This window comes from Lynx rufus, unplaced genomic scaffold, assembly GCF_022079265.1.
Source record: "Lynx rufus isolate CCGP_SWC_20201006 ecotype Redwood Valley unplaced genomic scaffold, mLynRuf1.p SCAF_2, whole genome shotgun sequence".
NCBI lineage: Eukaryota > Metazoa > Chordata > Mammalia > Carnivora > Felidae > Lynx > Lynx rufus.
The window spans coordinates 164,569,977-164,583,224 of NW_025814834.1; the positions used below are offsets into that span (position 1 = coordinate 164,569,977).

General features: G+C 36.4%; 1 protein-coding gene across 2 annotated transcripts in view; it reads right to left on the minus strand.

Annotated features, from left to right (window-relative positions):
• LRRC7 (leucine rich repeat containing 7) overlaps nt 1-13,248 on the minus strand; it is a 448,351-nt gene that overhangs the window by 84,947 nt on the left and 350,156 nt on the right. For both annotated transcript variants that reach the window (XM_047084407.1, XM_047084406.1), the window contains exons 18-20: nt 7,692-7,803; nt 7,299-7,479; nt 3,819-5,499 (exon numbers count right to left, since the gene is read on the minus strand). In XM_047084407.1, coding sequence (XP_046940363.1) covers nt 3,819-5,499; nt 7,299-7,479; nt 7,692-7,803 — 1,974 coding nt within the window. The remainder of the gene's footprint in view (nt 1-3,818; nt 5,500-7,298; nt 7,480-7,691; nt 7,804-13,248) is intronic.

Here is a 13,248-nt window from a genome sequence, read left to right on the forward strand (position 1 = left end):
GATCAGACAGAAGCATACAGTAAACAGTGTTAGTTATGCACATAATGAGTACCATCCAAAACTACAGAAAAGACAAAAAAGCAAGGATACATTCTGTTTTACATTTGCTGCTAACTCAAAGGCATAAAACCTATCTCTTCTATATCATGATAGTAGTGACTTTGGACAAATGTTGTTCATCTGTGGTAGTCTATTGATTCAAAAATTTCAAACTGCGATCTTAATCAAATTCTGCCAGCTGCAAATCTCATGGTCTCTTTCACATTGTGAGATAAACACATACAAAAGACAACTGCCAGCTTCTAATGCTGCCTTAAAATGAATGTACTACAATGTTAAAGCCAAAATCAGTGTCCTTTATTTCTGTCTATAGACATAATTACAGCAACTCAGAAAAAGATCTGGTCAAAAATCATTCAATCTGACTATTGGCTAACTGAATTTACTGATTAATTTAGTAAAACCAAATAACTTGTATGTGGATCTGAGGATTCTAAGGTTTTTTTGTTGCTTAAAAATTACATTTTAAAATGGAGAAATTTCATAATGAATCTATAGGAATTTTGAACTATTAATGCTATGTATCAATTTTAGTATATGTGCTGCCAAAGCAAGCATAGTGCTATGTATCAAAAATACCTAACTACCTAGAGCACTCTGGTGATATCTGCATCGTGGTTATCCTTCAATCGGTGCATCTAAAGTTATCCCAGGTGTCTGATAGCTAATTTTTTTCTACAGAACGTCATTTAAATTAAAACATTTTGTAGGCCCTGTCATCAAATAGCTTCCATTAGTACAATCTCCACTTTCCAACTCTCATAAAAATGTAATAATTAACAGTATTTGGCCCTTTTAAGTAATTCTCTTATTTTGGATTTAAAAAAAACTACACAAATTAACTTAGCACACTTTTTAAAGACTGAATGTTCTTGAACAATAACAGCAAACAGCTATTCTATTCTGAGGGCGTTGTTTGCAAAGTAATGACTTTCAGCATCAGTTTTACTGAACTCAGTTGAAAGACTGTACTCCTGATGGTGTGTGCTTGTCTACCAATCACATTTGTTATGGATCCTTGATTATTTCATCCAAAGATTTTTCATTGTCACCATGCCAAAGTTGAAAAGGACACTGAACATTTCGATCTAGCACCTGAATGATTCCTTAAGGTTTAAAATTACTTCAGTCTAAGTGCCTTCTTAGTTCCTGCAGAAGAGTAGCAATCTCGGACATAGGGGTTCAGGTTTTAAATTCTCTCAGTCACAGTGGGACTCTGTAGTGGAAGCATGAGCCTTGAGGTTAAACTACAGGAGAAAACAGCATCTTTTATCTGTAGCTGCCTCTCCAAGGTCAACACCGGGCAAGATCCTTAACCAACACCATTTTGGGCTGTTAAGCTTATCCAATGTCCAGGCCTCTAGGCAGTTCTGTCTTATGAAGAATGGACAAAGATCTTATGGTTTCTAACATAACTATTTGATATCCGGATTGAAATCTTCACCTAAATTTCACTGGGAAAGAAACACACCAAATCTCCGGTGCAGTCTGACTTTGAACAGTATGTAAAGTAGCACAGCTATGTCTAAACTAGTTTTATATAACGAGACTGTGCTTCAGTACCCTGAATTCATGTTTGTGAATAGCTGGAAAGTTTTAAGTAAGATACAGCCTGAAAAGCTCAATAACTCCATTGAGGGGGGGGAAGAAATGTTACGTGGAGGAAACAAGAAAAAGAACTTTCAGAACCCAGTGGCTTGAAGCAATACTCTCAGGTAACTTAATTTCTTGGAATAAAATAAGAAGCTATTGCACATACATTGAAGTTGATCTGAGGAATGAAAGACAGACTGAGGGAATTATAAACATACAGGGGAAACGTGGAAGCTAATTAAAAAGGAAGGTGTGGGCACAGCAATAGGAAACACGCATGAGTTTACTTTTAATTATCTGGATCTGGGATTGGCAGGAGGCTTCCAAACTTCTGCTGATCCAAATCCCCCTCCCCCAGACCTATTTTCTTCTTTCCAAATTCCTGCTCCAGCTAGCGGAGTAGCTCTGATCAAAGGAGAGGAACTGTTTATCTGAGAAACCAGTAAATAAATGATGGTACCAAATGCTTAGAATTTTGTCTTCTTTCTCATGCTTTGTTCTCACTCACTCTTCTCTTGCCTCAAATTACTAGCCATTGCACATATGCTCCGAAAAGCTTCTTATAACCTTTCTTGACTAGTTCATCTTACCCTGTTACGTATGGTCGTGTCTACACGAGGCCAGAGTTCCCAAACTGTACTGTATTATTTGGCCCCAAATATTTTCGCCCTCCAAGTTATCTGTCTACATGGAGGGTAAAAGTTGAGGTAAGGCATGGTGACAACTGACCAGGTGTCTCCCACTGACAGCCAGTCATGAGGCTTTGATGAGGCTCCCTTCAATGGGACTGAGCACACCTATTTGAAACAGACATTCTGATGAAATATTTTGCAAGGCAGAACCAATTTCCACATTGAAAAACTAACACCCACACCCCCATTTATCAGTTCACTTTTCCCTAAAAATAATTGTGTTCTTGTCATGTAGACACGACCTCCAAACAATATAATTACTTAAAAAGAGTATACCTGAAAACATAAAATTCAATATTAAAGAAATATATAATAAATGCAGTGACCTGTGTTTTTAACAGGACACCAAATAAAATAATAAAACTATTGAGCAAAACTTTCTAATGGTATATTATTAATTATTACCCAGACCCCCAATTTACACTAAGTTTTTCAACCCTAGGAAATGAGAACAAAGGCTCTATTTTTACAAGAGACCTGAGGATTCTAAGGTCAATGCAGAGTACGCAAAGCCCTCTACACCAAAGCCATGAAGTATACTCACTGATAACGGTCAATTGATCATAGTTCTACAAAATGGAATACCAGGTTTTTCTTAGAGAGATAGATATGAACAGGCAACAAAAAGTCATTCTCAGCTTTAAAACAGTACATATATATATATATATATTTTTTTTTTTTTTACTCTCCTCAATCACTATTCATTCCATGCTTTATTATGACTCAGTTTGTAACTGAATTGGGATTAATTTCCTTTTGCGTTGTTGTTGCAATATACACACTAATTTGTACCTTTGTAGTCTTCATAAAGACATCAGCTATTTTTGTTGCCTATAGTATGATTTGAATTTAAACATTTATTTCTTTATAAAAGCCAACATTTGAAATGGCAGGATTTTTTATTTAATAAAGTAATGTGTAGGAGGGCATTTAATCTCTGCTTATTTTATCTTTCTGTTTCTTGCTGGGAAGATTATTGCTCATTAGAAGTAATAAGTTTACGAGTCCCATAGCAGTAACTGTATGCAAATTTTATAAACAAATTAGGCTTGACTTTATTATAAGTGAGTCTGTGCATTAAGGGGCAAAATACTCACTTTTTATAGATTCAATAAAAATCGTACTCCTTAGGTCACTAGAGAACAGTTCTGTGTCCTAGGAGAGGCATTCTGCCTTAATGGCCAGAAAGCAATTGAAGCACCGTCCCATATAATAGAGTCAAATTCTTTCTTACTAACAATATTTAGGCTAGATCTGATAAATCATTCACCTACAGGTTATGGACTCTCGAAGAGCAGTAAACAATATCCATGAGAAACTATTATGATCGATTTCCCCACAATATAGAGATAAATAAAATGCTGATCATCTATTCATTCATGTAGTTCATGCTTCACTACATGTGCTTAGAAATGCCAATAAAGTAAAACTAAAGGCAGGAGGGATATTCTTACAGAGAAATGCCAGACATACCCTGTCTAACCTTCTAGCTTCTATATGTCTAAGCAGCTGTTGTCTCCAGTCTGCAGGCATTTTACCACAGCTCTCCTCTCCCTTCACAGGAGTAGGCCTCGTCTTTATATCACTGTTATCTGATGGCTTGTCACCATAGTTACCCAAGTTATAGTCAGATGGTATTTTTTCCAAAAGAGCTGCCATAGTAGGCCTAGCTGAAACTGGCCTGGTTTGGGAGGCACCGTAACTCTCTGTACTGTAGCTTCTTGCAGACAGTGGCCTCCTCTGGGTAAGGTTTTTAACTGGAAAACTTCCCGCCTGAGCTTTCACTTCTTGATATGAAGGGTGTTCATCTTCATACCTGCCATTCCTTTTCAGGAACTGGGACTCAGTCACTGAAACGCTGCTTTGGCGATCCAGACCTCCCCTATATGGAGGTCTGCCGTACCTATCACTCGGAGGCAGCTCATGAGGTTCACTGACCCTTCTAAACATGGCCATTTCTGTGGAGCTCGCCAGGGAGTCAGCTCTTCTCAAGAAGCCTGCCCTGGCACCTTGGCTTGCAAACTGGGCATTCACCACAGCATCCTCATTAACAGATGGCTGAGAAAATGAGAACATTTGCTCCATTGGTGGGTATCCTCTGTAAGCTCTAGGACTAACCAAATCCTTGGCGATGTTTTTGCTGGGCTGTTGCACGTACTCAGAATTGTGTTGAAAGGGGGGTGGTATCCTCTTTTCGGCTTTAACTTCCACTGCTCCTTGGGGATTGAAGCTTTGGTCAAACTGATAGACTTTTTTTGTCATGGAAGCCTTCTGTTGTTGTGGCCCTTTACTACTTCCATAAGTGAGCATCTCATCATCCAGCATTGGGACTGACTGGCTTCGAGACATACTGGACATACCATGCTCTGGTCCCAACATTTTATCTGGTCGTTCATGGCTTCCTAAGTGATCACTCCCAGAAGCATAGTTTTCTAATGGTATATTATAAACCTTGTACGTACCAATGTCAATCTCATCAATACTCTGTGACTTTTTGAATTTATTGGACTTGATATCTTTCATTAGTGGGGAAAGCCTCTCTGTGCTTTTGCTAATGGAAATAACACCTTTAGAAGATTCTGGGCGGCAGTGGATTTGAGAAAAGACATTGCTAAGACTCCTGTTGGGATTGGAATCGTGATACTCCCATGGTACTCCTGGAGAAAAAGGACTAGGTATTTCAACAGATTCTTTTATATGTTCTTTCCTTTCAGGCAATGGGCTGGTGGTGGGGGTTGTCTCTAATTTGGAAGGGAAAGCGGTCCTGTCTTCAAAAGGACTAGGGGTTCTGGTCCAATTCTGCCAAGGATTGGAAGGAGGCACTTCTGTTTCTGGTGTGTGTCTGTGTGTAGACTGCTCAAGTTCCAGGGGAACACCAACAATCCTATCCTGCCTAATCAAAGGTCTGCGTCCGTGAGAAGATGTGCTTCTAGATTTCGAACTTAAGAGAGGATTGTTGTTGGCATTCTCGCCTGTGGTCTCCTCTGCAACAAACCCTGTGTTATCATAATGTGAACCATCAGTCCAGTTGTCAGTGAAGGCATCACTCATTGGCAGCCGGTCAGGACGCTGTGGTAGATTCCCTGGGGGAACAGCCTCCCGCTGGCTGAGTAATGGCTTTGAATCAAGAGGCTGTGGGAAAGATGGTGCAATCCTGTGAAGACAGTGGGAAGAAGAAACATGAAAATGAGGAAGAGCTGGGTCTTTGTCAGAAAGAGAAGCATCATCCAAAAATGCCACAATCCTTTGTTGACGGATCATCCAACCACACCTCACTTATGACTAAGATAGCATTATTATTTCATCTCTACCCCTATACCTTTCTCTGACTTTTATTTCCTCCTTGTAATTATCACCTTCTAACATATCATATAATTTACTTACCTATTTTATTTATCACGTTTTGTCATGTGTCCTTTGCTAGAATGTAAACTCATGAGGGCAGAATTTTTTTTTCTCTTCAAGCCTAGCATCGTAGGCACATAGTAGGTGTTTGTTGGATGATTAAATGAGTGAGAGAAATGGATGGGTCTTCAGTAATGGTCCTGAAACTTGTCCCATAATTAGAATTCCCTGATTCCTTCCTGGTCCTCATCCTGGAATTTCTGATTCTTACATTTCCAAACTATTGTTTGAGAGTACCTTTCTTATAAATACTTGATATGTCTAATGAAACCAGACTATCTTCAAATAGCATATATTTGAAGGTCAGGTATTGAAGACGTTAAATCCATTGTATAGAGAACACATTTTCTTAGAATGTAAATTATATTATATTATATTATATTATATTATATTATATTATATTTTTTGGTCATTAGCCTGTTTACACTAGTGACCAAAGTATCTCTAGAAGATGTTCATTTTTCTAGGTTATGGTAAATGATTTGCACAGTTATAACATTGAATTATATATTTTTTTATCAGTGAGATTTTTGTTTTTGCTAATATTTTCATCACGGGCATTGAATATTTTCATCACGGGCATTGACAGGTAGAAATAGTTATTCATTAATTACCAAAGAATATCTTGCTAACAGTACTGATGTTATCAATAAAATATGAGTCAAAATCAGTGACTACCTATATCATATGATGATTTGTATTTGCTGTTTGTAGCATAAAACATAGCAGCAAGTTACAAAACAAAGAATCAGAACTGGGTGAGTACTACCTCATGGAGTCACTCTATCGTGCTCTTTGTCTTTTAATTTTTCATCTGTAAAATGGAAATAATATAGTAGGAACTATTTTGGAAAGATTAAATATTTTTACTTACATCCTAACTTTTCCAGCTGATGATAAATTGATGATGATGATAACGATGATGATGATGATGACAGCATTGAAAATTTTATTATTTACTTCACACTAGGCAGTAAGTGCTTTACATGCATCTTACTTTAACCCATTTTGGATAGTGAAATGGGCACATGTGTCATAAATAAGTATTGGGCAAACAGGGCTTTTGGTTTCTGATTTATAAGGGATGCCTGGATGACTCAGTCAGTTAAGCCTCTGACTCTTGATTTCGGCTCAGGTCATGATCTCACAGTTTGTGAGATGGAGCCTGCTTTGGGTTCTATGCTGACAGTGAGGAGTCTGCTTGGGATTCTCTCTCTCCCTCTCTCTCTGTTCCACCCTCACTTGCATGTGCACATGCTCTCTCTCTCTCAAAAAAAAAATTTTAAAAAAATTACAAAAAAATACAATTTCTTGTCCTATCATCTCAACCTGATAATCTCCCACTGTCTCTCCCTTAAACAATGGTTTTGCTGCTAGAAACCATTCATCCTCTCCTGGAAGTCCCAGGGGAACTGTTTTTGCTTACCTGCCCGTTCTGTCTTCTATGCCACTCATGTGCTGAATACAATTCAAAAATTAAGGTTCGATTTTTTTTAAGTTGCTGAAAGAAAGCACTTGGGAACAGAAAAAAGGGAATTCTAAACACACCTGTTACCCCACAAAGAATTATGTACTGCATCTTTAGCTGTTGTCTGCAAGGACCCCACTTTAACCCGGGTGTTAGAGGATCCTGAGGAAGCCTGGGAAGGTGAGTAGTCTGAGTAAGTGCCTGAGGAAACACTGTTATTCAGACAGTGAGTTTTGTCAACTTCAGACTCATCAGTTGATTCTGAAATGTAAAGGGGAAAATGTTATAATGCTATGCACATTGACAAGAATAAACACAGAAAAGCAAGTATGAAAAACAGATAGCATAACAATGTTAGGAATATATATTTGTAAAATATTTCTACAGACTATGGTGTATCATCATTTACAACTGGTGATTCATCATGCACATGCATTTGTGGCATATTTTCCACATCAGGTTCACAATGTTACCTTTTTTGTCCTTCCCTAGCAGAACAAGTTTGGGTGGGTACAGAGGGGTCTCAGCTAATGAAGGGTGAAGTTCCCCAATCCTCATTTCATTAGCTGGATGAACAAAAGAATCCTGAGAGATATAATAATATAGGACAAGGAAAGTAAACATTTAAACATTGGTTAACCAAGATGGCAATATCTTTATTTGGCTCAGATTTAAAGATTGGGGCTCTAGAATTTAAGTCACTATGGAGCACTAGGAGAAGTGCATATGTTTCTCTGAGCTAAGTACTAAAATATTTTGCTTTTCTAATTTAAATGAGTCCATTTATTCATCAGATATTTTTTGAATGCCTGTTTATATGCCTGGCACTGTGCAAAGAACTGTGGACTTTCCAAAGAAAGATAAAATGTCACCCATGGCCCCTGAAAATTTATAATCTAATTGGGGAGATAAGTTATATCTCATTACAACACAGGACTGACTTATGATAAGCTGTATGTGAGTATATGATATATACATATAGATATATATACATACATGTGTGTATATATATATATATACATACATACATGTGTATATATGGTATATACACATGTAAAGGGAGAACTTCCTTAAGAGTTCTAAGAGGAAAGTCTATCACTGACCAACTATTTTTTTTTCGTCCTTAGTCATATTTATGCACAAGTGCTATTTAACAAGTGGTCTTATCTTCAATTTCTTCAGTTTTATCATGACTTCTTCCTAACATTTCTAGTTTTCTCATGATTAATAGCCTGCTGAATCTTCATTCTAAATCTGTTCATTGAGTGTAATGACCAACATTGGTACAAGAATAAAACTTTATAAAGACAAATGAACATGTTAAAAAAAGTATGAATTTAAACTTCTATAATTAAAATTATTATTGCCAGTTAAACAGATAGTGAGACGGCACTGGGGAAAGTAAAATACGAAAGTCTCATTTTCTTCCACATATAAAAATGTCTTGTCTATACCCATGGGGAGGTAGCAATATAAATTTATGCACGGCAGTTATCTTCATTTCTTTTTTTCTTAAATCTTAAGTTAATTTCAATTCGAAAGATAATTTTTAGTATTTTTCAGTTTTCTCATTCATTAGTACTTGTTAGTTTAAAATAATAATGTAACATTTAGAAATATTTTAAGTCAAAGAAAGCATATACTTGAACACAAAAATGTAGTAAGTGAAATGTGTTCTGTCTTACACCTAATTGGTAATAGTCAGAAACTCTTATTATACATTTTATTGCCTGACATAGTGACAGTCTCAGGTATTTGGGTATTGCAAAGAAACATCCACTTCTTTAACTTGAGGCTTAAGTTTTGTTTTTGGGGTTACTTTTGGTTAGGTTTCTAAGAGAATATTTGCCTGTGAAAAACCTGGGTATATCTGATATGTGTTAATTATTTAAAAAAAAAACATTTCTAGTCAAATTCTTTCATTTTCTACAAGTGGGTTTTGAGACTCAGTGAGGTCCATGCTTACAGAGATAATTAGACCAAGATCCAACATAGAGGCAGGATTCTGGGGTTCCAGTCTTATGATCTTCCCTTATATTGTGCTGCCTCCTAGAGTGCTCAGCTGTGAGCACATCTGAGACTTAAAATCCAGCTCCAGAGTTGAAGAGGGATAGGAAAGAGAGTAGGATTGATGGAAATTCTGGAGATGAAGAGAGAAATCTGTGTTCTCATGGATTTTGAAAACTATTTCAAAGGCTTAGCATAAGAAATTCATGATAAAATTTTAAGGTGACAGAATAGAGAGTAAAGCCTTTACACATCTTTGTAGAAATTTATAACTACAGGAGAACCAAGTTTGAGAAATTGTACCATGGAAAGGTATAAAATATGTTAAGTTTTGTCAAAACTATTTCAGTTGCAAGGTGGCATATTTCTATTCTATTCTGCTTTATCATTTATTAATCGGGTTATCTTGCACAAGTCAGTGTTCTTCTGTGTACCTTATTCACTTCACCAGTAAAATGAAGGTAATAGATGAAAGGAATTAATGTTATTTTCTGTCTAGTACTAACACTCTATGAATCTAAATGTAACTTATAGTTACATTGAAATAATATTTTGAAACAATATTTTAAAAAGGAAATATTCTTATGACACCTGATAGAGAACTACAGGAATTTTGTTTTAGTCAATAAAACAACCCAAAAGTTGTACAAACATAGAAATGTAAATAAAATTAAGGGTTTCATTACTTTTTTCCCTTATGCCTTACACATTTAGTATGCAAGTTATATTGCATGTATAGGTCAAATTTTCAAATTTGTATCCTAATTTTGTGGCTGGAACTTGGCATGGTGGCTATGATGTGACTCACTGCTTAAGAATTTCTATTTTGAATCAAAAAGAGCCATAGTGACTAGGGAGTATGGTAGTAACTAATCATGAACTGCTTCCTTTCTCCAGAGTTCTGTGAGACCCTCCACGTAGGAGGACTAACACTGAAGCAAGAACAATGGATTTGCACTGATCCAGTTAGACTCAATTATCTTTATGAAAAAAATGATAATAATGATGGTGATGATGATGATGATGAAGATGATGATGCCATCAGTTATGGAGAATCTATTACATAGCTGCTACTGTGCTACTATGCTAAACACTTCATCTGTACTATTAATTATTTAATAGACAACTTTGTTTTTCACTGTTATTTATTATTTTGAGTTATTTATTATCATCATCTTTGTTTTGCAGTTAAGAAGATGAAAGCTTAGAGAGGTAAAGTCATAATTCCAAGTCACAATTTCAGTGAATGGTAGAGCCAAGATTTGAACTTGGATCTGTCTTACTGGAAGGTCTTCTCTGTAATATTATGTATTGTGTACCCAGAGAAAAGCTCACCTACCAAATGGACTTCACAGAAAAGACAAGTTAACTGTCCAACAAAGGAAATTAAGCATCAACTTTGTCTCTATCAATTCTTTTATAAAGAGGCTGGAGGAATCAGGTTCATGTTGGAAAAGTGGGTGAAGCTTTTGGGACCACTTCTATGGTGAAGACAGTGGAGGCTATTGGTAGGGAATCAAATATAATGAAGGTCCTATTTTAAGCACATTGAGCCATATTTGCTTCTGAGGAGACAGAAGAGGGAGAGAAAGAAAAGGTAGAATCTCTTTTTTCTTTAACTCCATTGATCTTGTGCCATTCAAACTAAATCTCCACTGCTATGGCTGTAGTGAAAGGGAGCTGAAGACAGAAGTGAGAGGTGGGGAAAAGCTTGTGTCTGAGCTTTCAAGAGTCCAGGCCTAGTATTAATAAAAGCATTTAAGGACATTTTCAATGGTAATTGACTATTTATTACCAGGAGAAAGATGTGTTTTCTCTATATAAAGAAATTAGGTGGAGTCTCCTAACAAAGGAAAAAGTCCAAAACCTTTCTGAACATGGTGGACATGGTGAACAGGTTCCAGTGAGAAGTTTTCTGTAATGCAAGATAGTGGCCCGCAAAAGGATTAAAGGGGGTTGGGCAGGATTAGCACATGATTCTCTTGTGGAAGGGAAGGGAATTATCACTTGTTGTAACTTTCCTCTGTGCCAAGAACTGTGCTTGCAGTTGTATAAAAGTATTTGCTTTTGTCTGATTTCATCTCCACAAAAACTAAGCATTATTGGTATCTGTATTTCTAAGATAAAGAAAGCAAAGCTTAGGAAGTTTTCAATGACTTGTCAAGTTCACAAAATTGGTAACAAGGTAGATTCAAGATTTGAATTAATGTCTCCTGGACTTGAAAGCACTTCTTGTTCCTAAACTGTGCTCCAAGGTACCTGTGATGCTGTTGTTAATTCACAGGGTTACATGGGTTGTTTTAAATATTTGGGGGAAACAAAGCAATACTTGACATCAGTCAGATATTGTGTGAACTGGTGGCTCTCAGTTTCAACATTAGATTGCACTTTCCTTTGATGACAGTCTTTGTGAAGCTGGCTTTTTGGTGGTTGCTATGATTAAAAATCAAGTGTCATCCAAAAATCAATATGAAACAGAATTGTAGTGACTGATGTGATTCCAAGGTTTGAGAAGATAAGTGGTGTCCCACAGGTACACACATTTCATCAAGTACTTTTGTTATTTAAGCATGAAATAAAACTATTATCTCCCCTTTTAGTGTATGTGTATTATTTTTCAAATGGCCACTAGGCAGGGCATAAATATTTAATAAATTGTTCAGAACTAACTGCTTAATAAATGGAACTGTTAGGTACTTCTTTTGGACTATGGTCCTTGTAACAAAATTACTAAGATACTAAAGGCATTTGTATGCCAAGGGTTTTGGAACCCCCAGATTTTACTTATTTTACATCATCGCTTTATTTACCACACTGTTCTTCTTTCCTTCCCTGATTTTCTCACTCTCCCAATATTTCATCATGATAGTTTGCCTTTACTCATAATATTATATTAGTGTATTAATATAGCAAATTGTTATTGTTAAAATACATGTCATTCAACACATAGGTGACAAAATATAAATAATTGTTGCAGCCAATACTTAATTCATTATGAATGTGACAAAAACCCAAGAGAAATTGTTCTTGCCCTCAATTAACTTCTATTGGATGTAGAGACACACATGTTATCAGATAAGAGTCATTCATATACTCAACAGGTAGTTACTGTGCCCAATTCTGTACTAGGCATTGTGCTAGACCCCAGAAAGGCAATGGAGACAAGACATACCTGACCTCGTGAAACTCACAGCCTGTAGTTAATAAACAAAATAATTAGAAATATTTTTATTATATGTAACACAAATAAACAGGATAATGTGATAGAGAAAATCAGAGGTTCTACTGATCATGGTGATCAGGGAAAGCCTTCCTGTTGAGGTAATCTTTAAACTGAAGGTTGGAAAAATATGGAAGTGTTAGCTATATAATTGGACCTGGGTGCTAAAGACTGAATGTTTGTGTCCCCTCAAAATTCATAAGTTGAAACCTATATGATGATATTTGGAGGTGGGATCTTTGGGAGGTGATTAGGTCATGAGGGTAGAACCCTCATGAATGAAATTAGTGCCACTATAAAAGAGACCCCACAAATCTCCCTATCTCCTTCTACCTTGTGAGGCTATAGAGAGAGAAGATAGCCATCTATCAACCAGAAAGTAGGCCCTTACGAGACACTGAATCTCTTCGTGCCTTAATCTTGGACTTCTTAGCCTCCTGAACTGTGATAAATAAATTTTTTTTTTTGTTTATAAACCATGCAGTCTATGGTATTATGTTATAGCAGCCTGAATGGATGAAGACACTGGTAAAAAGCAAACGTAAACTTAATAAAAGGAATTTGGAAGTAGAAGAGAACCTTCATACCTCCCCATCCTCCTTGTTCATATGACTCTCCCGGCTGTATTCTCTGTCTAGTATAACATATATTAAAAGTCTTGGTATAGGTTTGGCAAACAAAGTGATCAATAAATGTTGATTTATTTCCTTATTCTTTTTTCTCTGCTGAATTTGTAATCTGTTTACCTTGTTTTTTCTTACTGTTTTCTGCTTCTGGTTCTGCCTACCTCTATTCTTTTTTTT